The sequence below is a fragment of the Pelodiscus sinensis genome, chromosome 6 (genome assembly GCF_052426305.1).
Source record: "Pelodiscus sinensis isolate ZL-2025 chromosome 6, ASM5242630v1, whole genome shotgun sequence".
Taxonomy (NCBI): Eukaryota; Metazoa; Chordata; order Testudines; family Trionychidae; genus Pelodiscus; species Pelodiscus sinensis.
Window position 1 is genome coordinate 104,129,655 of NC_143057.1, and position 19,231 is coordinate 104,148,885.

The following is a 19,231-nucleotide window of genomic DNA, read 5'->3' on the forward strand; positions in this document are numbered from 1 at the left end:
TTACGGTTGTATGATTTTTTTAATCTTTCAAGGATGTGAAATTGTATGTTAGTCTATAAAATACTCAGCAATCTCACTTGAAAATTGTGTGCATGCTACTTTGTCTTTTTGGTATCCATACATAAAATTTTGTATACTAATTTAAAGTGGATGCTACATTTATTTCAAATCCAGAAAGCTATCAAAAGTATAGAATTTAGATTAAACTAATGGAACAGCAATAACTGACCACTTAATCTTTCATATCTCTAGCACATTCATTAGTTATGCTATTGTCTTTCTTCTCTACAAGGCATTTATCAGTAAACCTGCTTTATGGCTTATGACAAGGAGCCCTTATTTGTCATTGAGTCATTAAAACTTTTTTTTTTTAAATCCAGTTCTTCAGTGCTTTGAACAGTCATGAACCCAGTTTTCAAAAGCTGTGTGGATACTTCCTTGTTCTAAGGGTTGTTAACTCTTCTACAGTATAGCTCAAGGAGGTGAGAATTGACTGTGGGGACAATCCCTAAACTGCACCCTCCCAACTGCTTCTACCACTACCAACTCCTCACTATCTAATTGGCAAAAAAAAAAAAAAAAATGTGTAGCTCATACTAAGGAGACAATGTCTCAAACCTCTTGACAAAATGACTCAGCTACTTGCTTTCCTTTGGTCACAATTTGTTTTGGAACTTTGAGGTGCATGTGTCAGGATTAATTTTGAATTGGTGCTGTAAAACTCATTAAAATAGTTAACCAGTTAAACAATATAATTTTAATTAACTGGTTGAATCACTATACTAGGGGCTAAGAGCTGCTCTAACCTGCTGCAGGGGGCTGCTCAGTCAGGGCCAGTTAACTGGTTACCAGGTATGCAGGCTTACAAGCCTACTGCTTACCAGGTAACTAGTTAACCTCTTCACTTGTTACCTAGTAAGCAGTAGGCTTATCTGTGTAAAAGTAATTATGTACAGAAGCTGATTCAAATGATAGGTTACTGCAGTGGTCAACCAGTAGATCTTGGAGCCTGACAGATGATCCTGACTGATTTGGCTAGGAAGCTATCAAGTACTGGCACTGCAGTTGCCCCGTTGCCTTCAAGCTACCTCTTCTTCCCCAGCCCCTGCAGCCTCCTGCTTGCTGTGCAGTGTGTGGGAGGGAGAAGAGGGTGTGTGCGGATGTCAATGTGTCCTTCCTCCCCCCACTTCTGTACCTTGTCTCCACACAGAAGGGGATGCAGGGAACTTGGCAATGCAAATCTGTCATTTACACAGTCTATAGCTCTCTCATTCTCAGACACACATTATCCTTCACTCTCAACTCCCAACCCAACACGTGGGGGTTGTTGCTTTTTTTTACTGCTTGCAAAGTGGGTTATTTTTGGTTTTTGACTGAGCTGTGCATTTCATACTTTTCACTTTTGTTTAAATTTAATTTTTTGAGCAGAGTTCTAAAATACCTAACCCATTGTTGCTGGAGTAATTATCCCTATGGTAATTGGTGCTACTAGAAGTGGCTGGCAGCCCCTGAGAGAGGCAGAGTAGGGGGTCTCCCACATGCTGTCCTTGACTGCAGACACCCCTCCTGCAGCTCCTATTTATTGAATTCCTCATAACTATTACATGTCTCTGTCTAATAAGTGGAGTTCTTGTTCGAGGAGTCCCCGTAGGTGCTCCACTGTAGGTGCTGGGTTTGCCCTGGTGCCGCAGGACGGAGACTTTTCGCAGCAGTAGTCCGGCCGTACTGTGCATGCATGGGGAGCGTCTTGTGGCGTTCATGCCCTTTCGCACTGCTTGGTCTGGTCTGAGCCAGTTCCTCTTCAACTGCCTCAGGCTGCAGATGGAGCGAACCTCTTCTCCCTGGATCCCTTCACTTGCGAGGAATGCAAGCTTGTTCTTGTTAAACAGTTTTACCTACCTTGTTCCCATTCCTATTCTTCTCTTAATGTTTTTTTAAAAAAACAACAACCCTTTCTCAAGTTGAACTTAGCAGTGTTAAGTAGTTAGTTTTTAAAGATTCTTACCTTCTTTGAAAGTCCCAGTTTATTGACTCTCCCTTGTTTTTTTTATTTATTTATATGTATATATAATTTTTTTTTAAAGAAAAGGGACAGTTAAACGGCTGTTATCGCTATGCCTAGCTCACCAGGTTTTAAAAAATGTGAAGTATGCTGTGAGGCCATGCCCATCTTGAATGGCCACTCCTGCTGCATTCGTTGTCTAGGGGAGGGCCATGTTCCACACAAATGCTCTCACTGCTCTAAGCTTACAGCTAGAGCTAGATGTGACAGGGAGATGAGGCTCAGGATGATCCTATTTGATAAAGCCCTGCAGCCTCAGGGATCAGCCTTCCCGTGTGGCCCTTAGCGGAGCCACCAAAACGGAGGGTATTTTCAGCTGCCACAAAAGACCAAACCGTCTCCAACCCGCTCTTTGCCTGCCACTTCGCACAGCAGATTGAGTGTTGGGACAAAACCAGGCATTTCAGGCCTCTCTAAAGTCCGGTCGGCACTGCCAAAAATGGTGAAATCCAGACCTTTGGTGCCGACTGTACACCACTCATTAGCACTGACATCTATGGCACCGTCAAATTCTGCTAGCAGCACGTTGGCACTGTCAGGACCAACAAGTTCCACTAGAGCCATGCCCACACGGCCGGCACCGACCCCCAGGGAGGTACTGATTTCCACTCAAGCCACCCACGGTACCAACCCATTCCAAAGATCAGTTGATCCCTTCGGCACTGACGTAAGCGCTGAGGAAGGTGCCGGTGCCCACGACTCCTCCCGCTAGACCGGACACCCCGGTGCCGATCCTGGCACCGAAATTAGTGCAGCCTAGAAAGGCTACGGCTAAGACACCACAACACCAGAGCCCATCTCCATGCTGCCCTTCTCCTACGTTTTCTCCAGAACCCTCCTCAAGACTGCCACCCCAGTCACCAAAGAGGTCGCCACCTAGGAAATTTCCCTCCACGGAATGTCTGCCACCTCCATTTCTAACACCACTAAAGGAGCACCGCTACCAGGGGGAACATCAACATCACTTCTCTGTCTCTCCCTCTCCATTGCCTCGGAGGTCTTACTCTCCCTTGCTATCCTCTTGATCACCTAACCATCCCTATAGGAGACCTTACAGCAGGTCTCATCGCTATGACCACTCACCATCCCGTTACTCTTACTACTATAGGGATCCATATGACAGCTGTACCTACTATAGATCCGACTCTCCATATCACTGTGCCCATCACCAATCATCCAGATCACTGCTTCGGGCGAGAATGTGTGACTCTTCCCTCAGCTATTCACCTGTGGCTGACCCATCTCACTTGGCACGTAGCTCGCGGTCGCCACTCCCCCTCCACCCTCAAGCTGAAGAAGAGCAGCACTCCTTGGGAGACTCACATCAGCCTGAGACATCCCCTGCAGATCCATCATCATCCTCGCCGGATGAGGTGATACCAGGTGACATCTCACCCCCGGATGATCTCAGGCAATTTCAGGAGCTTTTCAAAACGGTAGCGTGCTCTCAAGAGATCCAGCTCACAGAGATCAAGACTAAGCACCACCGTCTCTTCAAGAACCTAGAGACGTCCCATGCTCCTAAACTGGCTATTCCCCTGGATGAGGCTATATTGGAAGTCGCTAACGAGTTGTAGCAAACCCCAGCATCCATTCCACCTACTGATAAGAAAGCAGACAAGAAATACGTTGTCCCGCCAAGGGGACAGAATTCCTGTTTACTCACCCGCTCCCCAATTCCTTGGTTGTTGATGTGGCATGACAACGAGCTCGGGCACCACAATACAGAAACCAAATCTCGGACAAAGATTCAAAGAGGTTAGATTTGTTTGGAAGGAAGGTGTATACATCTGAGACACTCCTTCATATAGCCAATTATTTGGCACACTTATCTCATCATAACTTTGAGAATTACTCAAAATTCATGACCCTGATGGAGTCTCTACCTGAGTTTAAGACACCCATTCTGAAGGCTCTGGTCTAGGAAGGATATGCCTTAACTAGAAACAGCTTACAAAGAGCAGCTGATGTAGCTGACACTGCAGCCAGAGCCACAGCCACCGCAGTGGTCATGAGGAGGGCCTCATTCCTCCAGACAGCAGCAGTCCCTAAGGACCTACAATCAAAAGTGGATTACCTACCCTTTGAAAAAGATAACCTCTTTGCGGAAAAAACTGATATGCTACTGCACTCCAGCAAAGACACCAGGTCCACACTGAGGACACTGGAGATGTATACTACACCATTTAAAAGACATCAGTATACACCATTTCAGAGGCATTATGACTACTACCATCAAAGACAACCATGGCAGCAACAACACAGACCACTAGATAGTTTCCACCAGCGTCAATGGCCTCCAAGACTAAGGAATCAAAACAGCCGCCCACAAAACCAACCTAATGCCAGGCAGCAGGTTTGACTCCTTGGTCAGGAGCATTCAACCAGTCTCACCCATTACCACCCTGCTGTTTCACCACCGGCTATGCCTATTTTATCACTATTGGGCAGGCATCACCAGTGACAAATGGGTGCTAGAGATAAGAAGAACTGGCAACTCCATACCCTTCCTCTTCATACCACCTACAATCCCCCCAAACCCATCCCTTTCAGGGACCCCTCTCACGAAGACCTGCTCAGGTCAGAGATACACCATCTGCTGCAGATCAGCGTGATAGAAGCAGTACCACATGATTTCAGAGGGAAAGGGTTCTACTCCCACTACTTCCTCATTGTACACTGCAGGGGCGGCGCTGGCTCCTGGGTGCGCGGTGTTTGGGTGGCCCCGCCCCTGGGTGCCCGTTGCGTATGGCACATGGGCGGTGCCGGCCCCTGGGCAACGCAGCACAGTGGTAGCACCGGCCCTGGGCATGTGGCACATGGGCTGTTCCAGCCCCGGCGCATGGGCAGCCCCACCCCTGGGTGCGTGGCACAGGAGCAGCGCTGGCCCCGGGAGTGTAGCGCATGGGTGGTGCCAGCACCAGGCGCGCAGCATATGGGTGGCCCCTCCCCCGGGCACGTTCATGGCCCTGCTCCCGGGCGTCCGGCAGCCCCGAAAGGTTGGGTACCACTGAGTTAAGGTTTACAGCTTTGTGCTCAGACCACCACATTGACCCAACACTTGCTCCTATTCATACCATTCTCGACTACGTAATGGTCCTTCAACAAACGGGGCTCGTGTTAGCATCACTCAAAGCACATCTTGTGGAAATAGCGGCTTTCCGACAACCAACAGAGGGATTTTCCATATTTGCACATCCCCTCATAAAGAAATTCATCAAGGGCCTAACTAATTTGAACCCGCCCTTGCGCACCCCACCTCTGCTTGGGATTTGGACTTGGTACTGCAGACCCTTAGGCCCCACCATTTCAACCGTTGGCCACAATACCACTACAGCTCCTGACCCAAAAGTTGGTATTCCTGCTTGCGATCACCTCACCGTGTAGAGTCAGTGAGCTCTCGGTGTTGATGGCGGTACCACTGTACACCATCTTCCAGATGGACGGTGTTGTCCTCAGACACCACCCAGCCTTCATACCCAGGGTCTGTTCTGAATTTCATGTTAACGAGACTATAGTAGTACCTGCGTACTACCCTAAACCACACGCATCCGCTAAGGAAGCCGCTCTCCACACACTAGATGTACATAGAGCTCTAACCTTTTACATTGACCGCACCAAGCCATTTTGAAAGACAGCCAGACTTCTCCTGTCCCTAGCTGAATGCTCCAAGGGTCAGTCTATTTCTGTCTAAAGAGTAGCTAACTTAATCGTGTCAAGCTTAACCCACTGCTATGCTAGTCAGGGAATACTGCTCCCCGAGCGCCCTAGAGCTCACTCTACAATGGCCATTTCAACTTCCACTGCCTTTCTTAGAGGGGTTCCCCTTGCAGACATCTGTAGGTCAGCCATGTGGGTATCCTATCACACCCTCGTAGAACATTATGCCTTACAGCACAGATGGCTGTCAGATAAATCTGTAACAGCTGCAGTTCTTTCATTGGCCAATCGATAGGCTCTGAATCCCATCTACCTCGATGATATGCGGGGAGGGGGACACTGCTGTGCAGACACCTACAGTGGAGCACCCATGGGGACTCCTCGAAGAAAGCGAAGTTACTCACCTTGGTGCTGTAACTGTCGTTCCTTGAGATGGTCCCCATAGATGCTCCACTACCCACCCACTTCCCTGCTTCGGAGTCTGTGTCCGCTTTATTTTACAGTTGTTCTTTGAGTGGTCTCCGTGGGTGCTCCACTCCTGGTGTCAGGTCCTGTCCCAGCGCCGTGGCTAGGAGAGCTGTCATAGCCGTGCTCCGCTGGACCGTGTACGTGCGGCTTCTCTGCAGTGCCGTTCGCGTCTTTGATCACCCGCACAGAGTCCAGCAACCGCTCAGTTCCTCTCAACCGCCTCTGGTCGCGGTCGGAGCTCCCTTTGTTCTTCTAGTTTCTCTTTCAGAGAATGATCTTTAGTTTATCTCCATCTGTAAATAGTTAAGAGTTTTCTTGTTAACTGTGTTCCTCTTCTTAGTTATCTCTTGTTCAAAAAAGAAAAAAAAAACTTTTTTTTCTCTTCAGAATTACTTAGGAAGCCAGTACGGCTAATCGTTTAAAACAAAAACACACACAACCAAACCAAAAAAACCAAAACAAAACCTGAAACTGACCAAAAAAAAAAACACCACCCCAAGCAGCAGAAGATGGGGACTAAATAGAGGGTCGGTACTCAGCCACCTTTACCGGCCCCTTGACAAGGCCGGGGCCCCCAGTTTTAAAAAGTGTTCACTCTGCAGTGAAGCCATGCCAGCTTCTGATGGCCATGACGTTTACATTTGGTGCCTGGGCGAATCACATATCCCACAGAAGTGCACCCACTGTTGCAAGCTCATGACCAGAGCTCGGAAGAAGCGGGAAATGAGGATGAAGATGTTAATGTTTGGCAAGGCATTGCAACCTGACAGCATGCCTGCCGCAGCCATTACCCAGTTCTCCAATCACAAGCGGAGAGTGGCTTCTCCCGGGGGCTGGTCGTTTCAAAGAAGATGAAGCTGTCTCCAATGTACTCCCTCCCGTCGGCAACTTCAAAAAAGCCAGCAATCTCCAAAGTGAGCACCGTGGGGTCCCGACACTCTGCGGGCCCTAGCACAAGCGGGTCACTATCGCCACCGAAAGTATGGATTACCTCGGCACTGACATCACCACTGGTGCCGCAACTGACAAGCCAGCCAGCACCGGCTTAAGTGGCACCGACCCCTGCAGCATGGGAACTTGCCATGCCAGCCTCAGCACCATCGGCACCGGCAGCAACACTGGCACCGGGCATACTGCAGGCACTGGCAACACCACAGGTTCAGCTAATCTCCTGGCACCGAGCTCCCCAGTTGCCAAAGAAGCTGACAGTGCTTCAGCACCTAGGAAAGCACTGCCAAAAACTCATGCAAGAGAGAGGTCTGTCTCTCCAATTTTTTCTCCGGGACCGTCCCCCTTTCTGCCAAGGCATCAGTGGTACTATGGTATCGTGTTTCTCCCATCCATGTCACATACACTGTCTCTCTATAATTGCATTGTCTGTATCTAGAAGCACGACGGTCCTGCTTACAATCTTGTTCACCTGGACGATCATCGAAGCACGGATCCACTTAATGCTCTCTGTCGCGTCTATTACATACGACATAGTAGTACACTGCCCTCACGTCACCCCTCCCCATCGCGTTCAGAACAATACTACAGGCACTATCATAGGTCCTACAATGGTCATTCCCATCACGACCACACTCCATTATCTTATAGGGGATCTTCCTGCAACTGTCGATCACTAAGTGTGCAATACTTACCTCAACAATCTCAACAGTTTCACTCACCTCCTCCATCGAAGAGTCCAACCATTCAGCATGACCAATCCAAACGAGAAGAGGGGCAGCTGTCTGAAACAGAAGACCCTAAGCCGGAGACTTCTCTGACTGTTCCTCTTTATCACCGGATGAAGCGGTATTTCCAGGCGACATATCTCCATCAGACGACCTGAAGCAATTTCAGGACCTGTTTAAAAGGGTAGCAAGCACACAAGAAATACAGTTGGCAGATGTCCCGATCAAAAAGCACCATCTCCTAAAGAATCTCCGCCCACAACAGCGTACGAAGATCGCCTTACCGATTGATGAAGCGATTATGGAAGTGGCGGATGAGATATGGCAGACCCCAACATTGGTTACACCTACAAGTAAAAAGACCAATAGAAAATACTTCGTGCCTGCTAAGGGGTTGGATTTTCTATTCAATCACCCCCAACCTAATTCTATTGTAGTTGATGCAGTGCAACGTAGAGCTAAAGCGCTGCAATACAAAAACACACTTCCAGATAAGGACAATAAAAAATTAGATATATTTGGTAGAAAGGTTTATTCTTCCGCCACACTTCTGTTACGCATTGCAAATTATTCTGCTCAGCTATCAAACCATAATTTCGATAATTTATTCAAAACTAGCAGAGTTAGTACAACATCTCCCAGACACTAAGAAACCACTGCTAAAGGCAATAGTGCATGAAGGCTATGCATCATGTAGCACTGCACTGCAGATCGCCATGGATGTAGCTGACAGCTGCATGAGCCAGTGCTACAGGAATTGCCATGAGAAGACCGTCATGGTTTTCTTCAGCAGGAGCCCCAAGAAAGCTTCAAAGCAAGGTCGAAGATCTACCCTTTGACAAGCATAAACTTTTCGCAGCAAACACATAAAAAGTCCTTCATTTGGGCAAAGATTCTCGGCCCATCCTACGTACACTGGGAATGTCACGCTTCCCTTTAGGCATAGACGCTACTACTGTTATCAATGAAGATATGATTACAATTTCCAAAGACAACAGCCTCATACTTTAGAGAATCAGCGTTTCAGAAACACCCTCAACGAAAGTGGCCCCAACAAAACCGTTCGTCTAATCAATCATCGACAAAGCAGCAGATTTGACTTCCCTGTCGAGGATGCAAGCACAGTTTCCATAGTCAACGTGGAAAACAAATCTCTTTCACCACCGCATTGGGAACTACTGCCTCAGACAAATAGGTACTAGAAGTTGTGCAGTCCGGTCTCTCCATTCCCCCTACCACTCCATCTATCCCGTCCCTTTTCAGGGACCCTTCTCATGAGAAACTACTATAGCAAGAAGTTCAGCACTTGCTCACGATCGAGGCAATAGAGAGAGTGCCCAAGCAGTTTTGGGGAAAAAGTTTTTACTCCCAATACTTTCTCACCCCAAAGAAGACAGGAGGATGGAAACCTATCTTGGACCTTTGAAAATTAAATCGCGACCTTCAAAAACATCATTTCAAGATGGTGATCTTAACAACTATTATTCCGTCATTGAACAAAGGAGACTGGTTTGCAGGCCTCGACTTGCAAGACGCTTATTTCCACATTGCTAATCATATGGCACACAGACGCTTTCTCCGATTCCAGCTGGGAGACGAACATTTCCAGTACAGGGAACTACCGTTTGGCCTGGCTTGTGCCCCCAGGGTTTTCACCAAAACCTTAGTGGTAGTAGCAGCCCACTTACACAGGACGGGGTAATGATATTCCCCTATTTAGACGATTGGCTCGTCAGGGGCCGCACTTATATGGAGGCATGTCAAATGGTAGTTACAGTATCCAACATTCGTATCCCTGGACCGTCTCATAAATGTGAAAAAATCATCAACGGTACTGTCTCAGGATCTGATCTTTATAGGAGCACGACTCGACTCAAATGCGGCACGTGTTTACTTACTGAGGGAACGTTTTGCAGCAATCCAGGATCTTGTATGCACCCTGACACACGCTCCAACAATTCCCACATGAGTTTGTTTACAACTAATGGGCCACATGGCTGCCTCCACCATCGTGGTACAAAACGCAAGGTTACATTTTCGCTGCCTCCAACATTGGTTAGCCACGATTTACATTCCAGCAAAGCACTGCGTTCACAGACCAGTAGTGGTACTGCAGCACATACGAGAGTCCCTCCAGTGGTGGACCAAGCCAAACAACCTCTTGGTGGGCATTCCGTTCCATCGCCCACAACCCACAAAGCAAGTAACAACAGATGCTTCTCTTACCAGCTGGGGAGCACACCTGGGCAGCCTTACGGTCCAAGGTTGCTGGTCTACAGAGGAAATGCAGTTGCATATCAATGAGCTCAAGCTACGGTCAGTACAGCATGCTTGCAAACATTTTCAGTCCCAGATAAGGAATACAATGACCAGAGTCCTAACAGACAACATTGCAATCATGTTTTACATCAATAGGCAAGGAGGCGCCCGATCTCGTTCTCTCTGTGCGGAGAGCATCCGGTTATGGAACTGGTGTATCCACAAAAACACTGTTTTAACAGTATCCTATCTACCAGATGCCAACAACTCGATAGCAGACTCACTCAGCAGGCATTTTCCCCACAATCATGAATGGGAGATCTGTACGGACATTGTGAATCGTATATTTGCCCGGTGGGGGTTTTCGACAATAGACTTGTTTGCAACGGAAAACAACACAAAGTGTCCCACCTATTGTTCCAGAGCAGGAATAGGATGTCACTCATTGGGGGATGGTTTCCTTCTCCTCTGGGGAAGGTTCCTGTTGTACGCCTTTCCCCCAGTGGTTCTAATGCCCAAGATCCTCGAGAAGATCAATATGGAAGAAGCTTGAGTAATTCTTATTGCCCCAGCGTGGGCTTGCCAACCGTGGTATTCAGTGCTCTACCAGATGTTAAGGGCACCATACACCCTGTCTCTTCTCCCGAATCTCCTGACCCAGGACAACGGATCGCTGAGCCACCCGAGATCCACCTCATGGCATGGATGCTGGTCGTTTTAACGATTCTGAAAAACTCTATTCACAACGGGTTAAGCAAGTGTTAATGCACAGTAGAAAGGAATCTACACAGGCGATGTACACAGCTAAATGGACCAGATTCCGGGCACGGTGTGTGAGCAATAATCTAGGCCCTCACTCTGCAATCTTATCTCACATACTGGATTATATCCTACAGCTCTATGACAACGGACTGGCAGTAGCTTCTTTATGGGTGCATTTAGCAGCAATTAGCACTTTTCACCGTATGGATGAGCATTTTTCTTTATTCACTCACCCCACTACAAAAAGGTTTCTGAAAGGGCTCACAAACCTCGATCCACCTCAGAGGCTGCCTCCGCCCTTGTGGAATCTGGACCTAGTTTTGGAAACTTTGACTCACCCTCCCTTTGAACAATTCCGCTACACATACATACTGTCAAGCTTTTATTTTTTTTAGCCCTTACTCTACGAACTGAGGTAAGTGAGATAGCGGCCTTCATGGCTTCACCCCCTTATACAATCTTTTCTAAAGAAGCAGTGTTGCTGAGATCCTACCCAGCGTTTATTCCAAAGGTCTCTTCTGATTTTTATATTAATGAACCATACTTCTTCCCTCAACCCCATACTTCAATGCAAGAAGCAATGCTACACACGCTCGACATAAGGAGAGCTTTGGCATTTTACATCAACAGTACGTGGGACTTTAGGAAAATGGACCGTTTGATAGTATCATTAGCGGACAATTCGAAAGGTCAACTTCTCAGCACATTTAAAGACTGGTAGTTTCATGCATAACTATGTGTAATTTTATACATAACAAACCTTTACTGTATCTTCCTAAGGCCCATTCTACCAGAGCGGTGTTGTCTGCTACGGCCTTTCTAAGAGGAGTCCTATTTTATGACATTTGCAGGGCAGCAACATGGTCCTCTAATGTCACCTTTATGGAGCACTATGCTGTAGTTGATCATTTTTCATTCTCTCCCCTGCCATCATGGCACAGGTTCCCCTCCCACCAAAATCTGAAATGGGGGGCCTAAAGCTGAAATATAGAGTGGGTGTGTAAAACTGATTCAATTAACGTGCAGGCTGTATGTTGACATAATTTAAGTTGACCTAATGTGGTATTGTAGATTTGTTCTAAGACTATAGGATACCTGAAGCACTGCTGAATTCAAAGTACCTAGTTTATGCAGCGGTAGAAACAAAAAGGGAAATTGATTGCTAAACTGTAACAATTGAAAGAGAAGTACTGAATGGGGTAAGTCTAATCACTCCCGCCATAATTCTTGGAAAACTGTTTACAGTTAGAGCTACAGCGGTCATGGGGAAGCTTGAACGTAATTGATTTTGCTCTCATTGTCCAAAATGCGCTGCAGAGAGAATGTGTCTGCCCTTAATGGAGGCAGGTCTGAACTGCACCAAGGAGCATGGTGCCAAAGCGTTGGGGGGTGGGGGGGAGGCTAAAACACACGTGGTTCTTGAATAAATAAAGCGAGGGACAATAAGCACTGCGAGAAAAGTACGCAACACTCCTTGCAGTTCTTCTGCAGGCCAACAGCTTGCGATGGTTGGAAAACAACTCGGGAGTTCCCCTTTGTTCGTTCGCGCCCTGGTCCCCATGCACGAGTGGGGGAATTAAGCCCGCTGCTTGGCCGTGGCTCGGGAGAAACGAGGGGCTCTCCGGGGGCGGAGCCTTTGCGTGACACTAGCCCCACCTCGTCTTAGGAGCCTCGCTCGCGCGGTGACATCACCGCCCGGCATGGGGACCGCAAGTGCAAATGCCGCACGCTCCGGACGCGCACGGGGTCAGGAGTCCATAGAACCGCGGCTCCGAGCTTGTCGGTAGCTTGGGGCACGAGACCAGGCTGGGCGGGTGCACGGGCTGCTGGGAGTTGTAGTTTTTGCGTGGGGGGGGGGGGGGAACCAGGAGGCAGGCTGGGAAGGACAACTTCCGCTTCCTCCTAGGCGGCGGCTGCTTCCGCTTCCGTGCTAGCCGGGTTCAAAGGTCGTGTTTTTAGAGGTGGCGGAAGAGCAATAGCCAGAAAGGGGGCCAGGTAACGGCCTCTGGCTGCGGGTTCCTCCCCTGCTTTCCTCCCCGTTCCGGCCCAGTGGGATGGACTCCGGGGCTGTGCCCTGCGCGGCGGCGTTTCGTGGTGCCACTGGGAGCTACACTAACCCTCCGGCTTGGGGTGGGTCAGTCCCTAGGAAAGCGCCCCCTCCCTCTCCGATGCTGGTGGAGGTGCGGGACCTCCAGAGCCTGCAGCTGTGAGCCAGGGCAGCGGCACGTGTGCGAAAGGGGCGCGTAGCACGCTGACGAGACAGTTGCGTAATCCTAGACCCCCTTGTCCCTTAGGCTCTGTTGCACTGTGTTACGGGGCTTTCCTTTACCTTTGATAGCAGGGATGGGAACCTTTTCCAGGTCAGGGGCTGCTAACCCACAGAAAAACCAGTTGGGCCCAGGCTAGTAGATTTTGTGTGCTGCAGCTCCGAGGGTTGCCAGGTGTCTGGTTTTGAACTGGGCACTCCAGTATTTGAGCTTTCTGTTTGGGAAACAAATTAAGAAAGTATAAATGTCCAGTATTTTCTAAATAAGATGTAATGCAGATTGTGATGTAATGTTAAGTGTGTCTGGTATTTTTGTTGAAATCATCTGGCAACCCTAGCAGCCCCCACAGGGGGAATAGTGGGAGAGGGGGACCTGGGGTGCCCGTGTAGGCTCCCCAATGCTCAGGGGGAGCCCTGAGACTCAGGAGCTGGATTCAGGCAAGCCTTAGGTTCCCCATCCCTGTTTTATAACAGTCTAAATGGATCACCTGTGTTTCTTTGGCTCTAGGTGGCTTTGTCAAAAATCAATATTAAACTATCATGTTCTGGATTGTCTACTTTCAACAACAGCATCAAAACTACCCTCCTGTGCTGCTGTTTCTTACTGAATGGGAGGAGACCTTCAATGTGCCCCAGTAGTCCAAAAATGAGAGTGTCTCACAAAGAACACCTTGCTGCTAGGCCTCTACTGGTAGCAAGGTAATAGCATATGGTGCAGAGTAGACATGTAATAGTATAGTCGATTAACTGATAAGCAAAAGCTTATAATGCTATAGACCATGCATTCCCCCCGTCCCCCCCGTCGCTTGCCAGTAAATTTTTTTAGCCAGCATCCAGTTCAGTCCTGGCTTGCACTGGGTCCTGGACCTACCCCTGCTGCAGCTCTGCATTTAAAGTGTATTAGGAGCCAGGTGGGCAGGTAGCCCAGCTCGTGCCAGGTCTGGGAGCTTAGACCCCCCCAGAGAGGGGCTGCTCAGGGACTATAACATAGTCAACTAACCTATAATAATTCATGAGGTTAATTGATTATTCTATTAACCAATATTTAACATCCTTAGTGCAGAATAAAAAGAGCTGCCAAATACCCATGGATACTTAGGGCTTTATAGACTTATATCAGTACCCTAAGTGCCACCCACATTTCAAAACAGTCAATACACATCCTATCACAGGTTTTGTAATTTATCATGCATCTTTGACCTCTTGTCCTCCAAATTTGTTCTCTATCTCTGCCTGAACTACTTCATCTTTCAAATGCTGCTTTTCTTTCTAGTCAACCTTACAGAGAAATGTTTCCCATACACTTTCAGAATTGCACTGGCCTTATGCTGTCAGTAGGCTGACATCTAATTCAATATTCATGAGATTGAATGACAGTTACTTTCTCAGTATCAAGATGAATAAATCAAACATATGATGGCTTTTTCCTCCATATGTTTAGAAACAAATTATTTAAAATGTTTTCATCTAGTTTTTTAGAATGGCTTCTTTTGGGTGGAAGAGGAAGATTGGTGAGAAGGTTTCAAAGGCTACTTCCCAACAATTTGAAGCTGAAGCTGCTGATGACAAAGGTCTGGTTGATAATGGTGATGTTGACTGGCTCCATGCCACTAAGAGAAGAAAGGAGATTCTGTTGGAAGACTGCATGGAAAAAAGTAAACAACTAAAAGAAGAAGGTGCACTTTTGGCAGAAAATAGGAGGTATGGATGTTATTTTAATCTTTATTGGTGTAACTTCACACTTAATACCATTTTATTTGTTTCTCGCAGGTAGGAAGTATTCAATAGAGGTTCCTGGATTGGCATATGTTTAAAAGATAAATCCTACTAAGATGCTCCTACAGTCCAGTACAGAGTCAGTCATTAACAGAGCTCAGTGCATAATTGTTTTTTCCAGTTTGGTTGATGAATCAGAAAATCCAAAAAATTTTGGCTCATTTTGAAACAAAATTGATTTTTGTTGTTTTTTTCTCATTGAAAAACTGCAAAATTTTTGTTCAGGACAAATACACTTTTTGAATAATAATTCAGAATGAGATTTTGAAACAACATTTTGAACTAACATTTTAGTTAAAAAAATGTGTCAAATTTACACAGTTCAGCTTTGTCAAATCCATCCCATTTTTTATTTGGCTAAAACTATTCACTGAATTTGACTTGCAACTGCATTTTTCTGTATATTTACTATTTGACTGAAAAAAACCAGCCACTTCTAGTAATTACCTCCGCTGGGGATTCTTGTGGATTTCAAAGCAGGCACGTGTGTGCAGCCTGGAGTCAATGGGATTTCCTGCTGGCCCGGGCTGTACAGGGAGTTCCGCATTCCTCCTTTGAAATGTACAAGAGCCCCAAGGATGATGGTGGAGGGCTCTAAGGGGTGGGGGGTTGGCACTAGGGAACTCTGAGGATGGAAGGATGGCACTGGGGGAGGTTGGGTGCAGGGGACTCTGGGGTCACTGGCTGGCGTGAGGTAGGGATGTAAAATACTATCGACTAGTCGAGTAGTCGATGGAAATTCCATGACTACTCGACTAGTCCATTAACTGCAATTTAACATTCTTACCCAGTGCCAGCCACTGACCCCAGAATCCCCTGCACCCAACCTCTCCCAGTGCCATCCTTCCATCCTCAGAGCTCCCCAGTGCCAGCCCTCCGCCCCTTAGAATCCTCCACCACCAGCCAGCCTCCTGTTTCAAGAAGCCCACTGCACCCCCTCTGAGCCCCCTGTGCCAGCCCACACTCCCCAATATTAGCCCTGTCCCCAGAGCCCCCCATTGACAGTTCTGCTCCCGTAGCCTCCACAGTGCTAGCCCCACCTCCAGAGCCCCCTAGTGTCAGCTTCCTGCTCCAGAGCCCCCTGGTGTTAGCCCTGTGGCTCTTAGAACCCCACCTTGAGAGCTCGTCAGCACTAGCTCCAGAACCAGAGTCCCCCGATGCCAGCCCCGCCCCGTTCATCTAGCCTTGCGCTGCTGCCAGGGTAGTAGCTCCTGTAAGACTGCTGTGCCAGGTTCTGTGTGGCCCTCCTGCTGCACAGTGAACTGCTGGGAGGAGACCCTACCCTTGTCTGGCGCCAGTTGGCTGAAAGGTGGCATAGGACAAGCCTCTTCCAACAGCTGTGGCGAGAGGGGAGGTTCTGAGTGGTGTACCCTAGCCCTGTCCCTCAGAGTTGCTGTGGCCCAGCAGCTAGTGGTTCACAGCTTGGTGCTGGTCCGCAGACTGGCAGTTGGTAACTGCTGGCTTAGAGTACATGCAGTCCCCAGGTTACATCAATCCGACTTACGTCGGATCCCTAGTTACAGATGGGGGGAGGGGGGACGGGTGCAGCTAGTGCGGGGTGCCTCCCCCACTGTCGCTGCCTCCGGTGGCACGGGGGGCACTTCCCCCCAGCAGACCAGGGAGACGCGGAGCTAGCGCCCCCCCCAGCAGACCAGGGAGACGTGGAGCTAGCGCCCCCCCCCCCCCCAGCAGACCAGGGAGACGCGGAGCAGCTTTTCTCGCTGCAGAGGACGCGGTTCTGCTGGGGGGAACAAGACACCAGCTAAAAGGGGGCACCCCAGAGCTGAAAAATTAATGTCCTAGGGAACAGCAGGAGCAGCAGGCAGTGAGACCCATTGTGTTACAGTTCCCACCTTGGGAGCAACAGCTCTTTCCCTCTTCAGCACTAGAGCTGCAAGTATCTTGTTAGCGTCATGTGAAATTAACAAGTTCCTTCCAGCCTGGCAGAGGTGAAGCTGAAAAATTACCCAGTGGTGTGGGAGGGCAAGAATGGGGAGGAGCAGGATAGAAGGGAAGAGGGGATAAGCTCCAACCCCACACCCTGGCTGGAGCGGAGCAGGGTAAGCCCCGAGGGGATGGGTCTGGTTGCAGAGTGGGTGAGTGGACAATGAGGACCCACCTGTGGCTATACTCATGTTCCCAACACAGAATTTTTCTTTAAAATTAATCCTGTGGATAAATTCACACACTTCACAGGAAGGGATTTCCATTTTCTGCTCAGCAGAATACAACAACAGCTTTGATTGTATCAATATTTCACTGTGCTCTCCAATGACTATTGGTTACACTTAATACCCATTTCACTGAACCATCTGTAGAAAATTCTATTTGGAACAGTAATATGCATTGAATAAACTTTTTTTAGTTATAAAAAACAAAGATTCTGACTATTAAATGAATAACTGGGATCTTTCAGGTACCCCAAAAAGAAGATTTGGATATAGCATGAAACACTGAAACTTATGATCAATTTTTAATTAAAATATCAACCAAAAAAACCTTCATATCAAAACAGTATGTGTTTTTCTTAGAATAAGGAAGTTGTATGAGAATCAGGGTCTTTTCCACCTAACTCCAGCTCCCTGTCTCCCCCCAAAATATCTACCAATTCCGACTTACATACAAATTCAACTTAAGAACAAACCTACAGTCCCTATCTTGTACGTAACCCGGGGACTGCCTGTACTCAGAATCAAGCTTTTGATAACTTTGGAGGGGTGAGGTGAATGAGACACTTCCACTGTCACAATCATGCTGCATCCAGAAAACCAACTTTAAAGCAATGAATATAATTAGGCTATTAATGAAACAAGGTGATATAATTCTATATAGCTTTTGTGTTGCTTAGTTCTGTTGTAGATCTGAAGTATTGACATCCCTCAAAAATAACATGTACAAAGTTTTAAATTCACATAATTTTTTGATTAAATATTTTGTTAACATTTTTTATAAATGGACTATATGCTTAGTCTTAACAATATGAAGTGTTTTTTCTGAACATATTTTTTCAACTGTAGTTCAGGCTAATGTAAATTATAACTTGCCAGAGTTTCTAATTCTCATATTTCAGGCTGCAATAAAACTGTAAATTCCACATGAATGTCTGTGGCTTTTATGACTTAAATCCTACTCTAGCAAGATGCTGACTGGGTGCTTAACTTTATGGCAGACCTCAAGTTTTAGAAATTATTCGAAAGATTTCATGTAGTTCAGAAGCAAAAATCTTCCGTATGAACCTGTCTCTGTCTTTTCATTAATGTATTGTATTGAGTGATCTGGAGGGTCTGAAAGTGTGTGGGCAAACCGAGGGTCTTCCAAGTAGTGGTTATTCTTTCTCATGCAAAAGTGGTTCATTTGAACCAGGGTTTAGATCTGTGCATTGTATATTGTTGTTTTGTTGTAAAAGCAGTCCAGTTCCTTGGGTGAAAAGGTCTAACACATTTTTCTTGTAGGAAATGTGGCAGTGGTGTTTTTAGGAGTAAAACATCTTAGCAGTCAGTTTTAGAATAGCATTTCTTGCCTAGGGGAGGCCCGAAAAAGACAAAGTAGGAAGTGAAATAACCAGATGGGGATATTGAGGCTGGTCTTACTGATGGAATGAAGAGGGGTGAAGAAGGAAAGCAAAAGTCGACAGGAGTGAGAGGCTAGGAATGTAAAGACTTGAAAACAAACAAGACACAATTGACTTGATAGGGAGTGGAGGAGTTCCAAGGGTCTGTATGTGTTGTGATTAAAGGAGTAGATTAAGATGATCATCTGAGTCTGCAGTATTTTTAATGGATTCTAAGAATACAAGTTAAATAGATGAAAGACAGAAGAGTAGTTGAGGTTATAGGATTCAAGGTAAAATAACGTGCAGAAGACCGTTTGGATTAGTAAGGGGAAGAAAAAAAAAAGGAAAGGGCAGATCTTTGAAATCTTGTGGAATAGTGTCAGGTTTGGTCACTGACTAGATAGAGTGTAGGGGGATGGGAGGAGTCAAAGATACATCATCAGGATAGCAAAGATGGTTATATTATTATCTCTATGGAAGGCAGTGGAGAGGATTTGAAAATTAAAATAAGATCAGTTTTGACCATGTGGAGTTTGTAATAAAGCAGATCATCCAAGGTGAGAAATCAGTGTGGGCTTGCTTACCCACAGAAGTTACACTTATATTGGAATAAAAATCATATTAGTTAAGCAGATACAGTTTTCTCTGTGGGCACTTATAGGCCTATATGGCACAAGAGAAACTGATATATCAGTTTAAATCTGTGTTAGGGATGTCACAATAGAAAGTTGCACTGTTTAAAGCACAAG

At 47.0% G+C, this 19,231-nt stretch overlaps 1 protein-coding gene and 1 long non-coding RNA gene across 4 annotated transcripts in view; one reads left to right on the forward strand and one right to left on the reverse strand.

The window, feature by feature from the left end:
* Window positions 1–282: 282 nt before the first annotated feature.
* LOC106733091 (uncharacterized) lies at window positions 283–12,635 on the reverse strand. Its single transcript, XR_012904937.2, has 3 exons — window positions 8,151–12,635; window positions 7,861–8,038; window positions 283–6,483 (listed from the first exon to the last, which is right to left on the reverse strand). It is a non-coding gene; the product is annotated as an uncharacterized LOC106733091 (long non-coding RNA).
* A 131-nt stretch (window positions 12,636–12,766) lies between these two features.
* TTC33 (tetratricopeptide repeat domain 33) overlaps window positions 12,767–19,231 on the forward strand; it is a 66,136-nt gene continuing 59,671 nt past the window's right edge. The window contains exons 1-3 of one of the 3 annotated variants that reach the window (XM_014581757.4): window positions 12,800–12,882; window positions 13,662–13,852; window positions 14,625–14,854. In XM_014581757.4, the coding sequence (XP_014437243.1) occupies window positions 14,634–14,854 (221 nt within the window). In that variant the 5' untranslated portion in view covers window positions 12,800–12,882; window positions 13,662–13,852; window positions 14,625–14,633. The other 2 variants (XM_006139485.5, XM_006139486.5) reach the window with 2 other exon arrangements.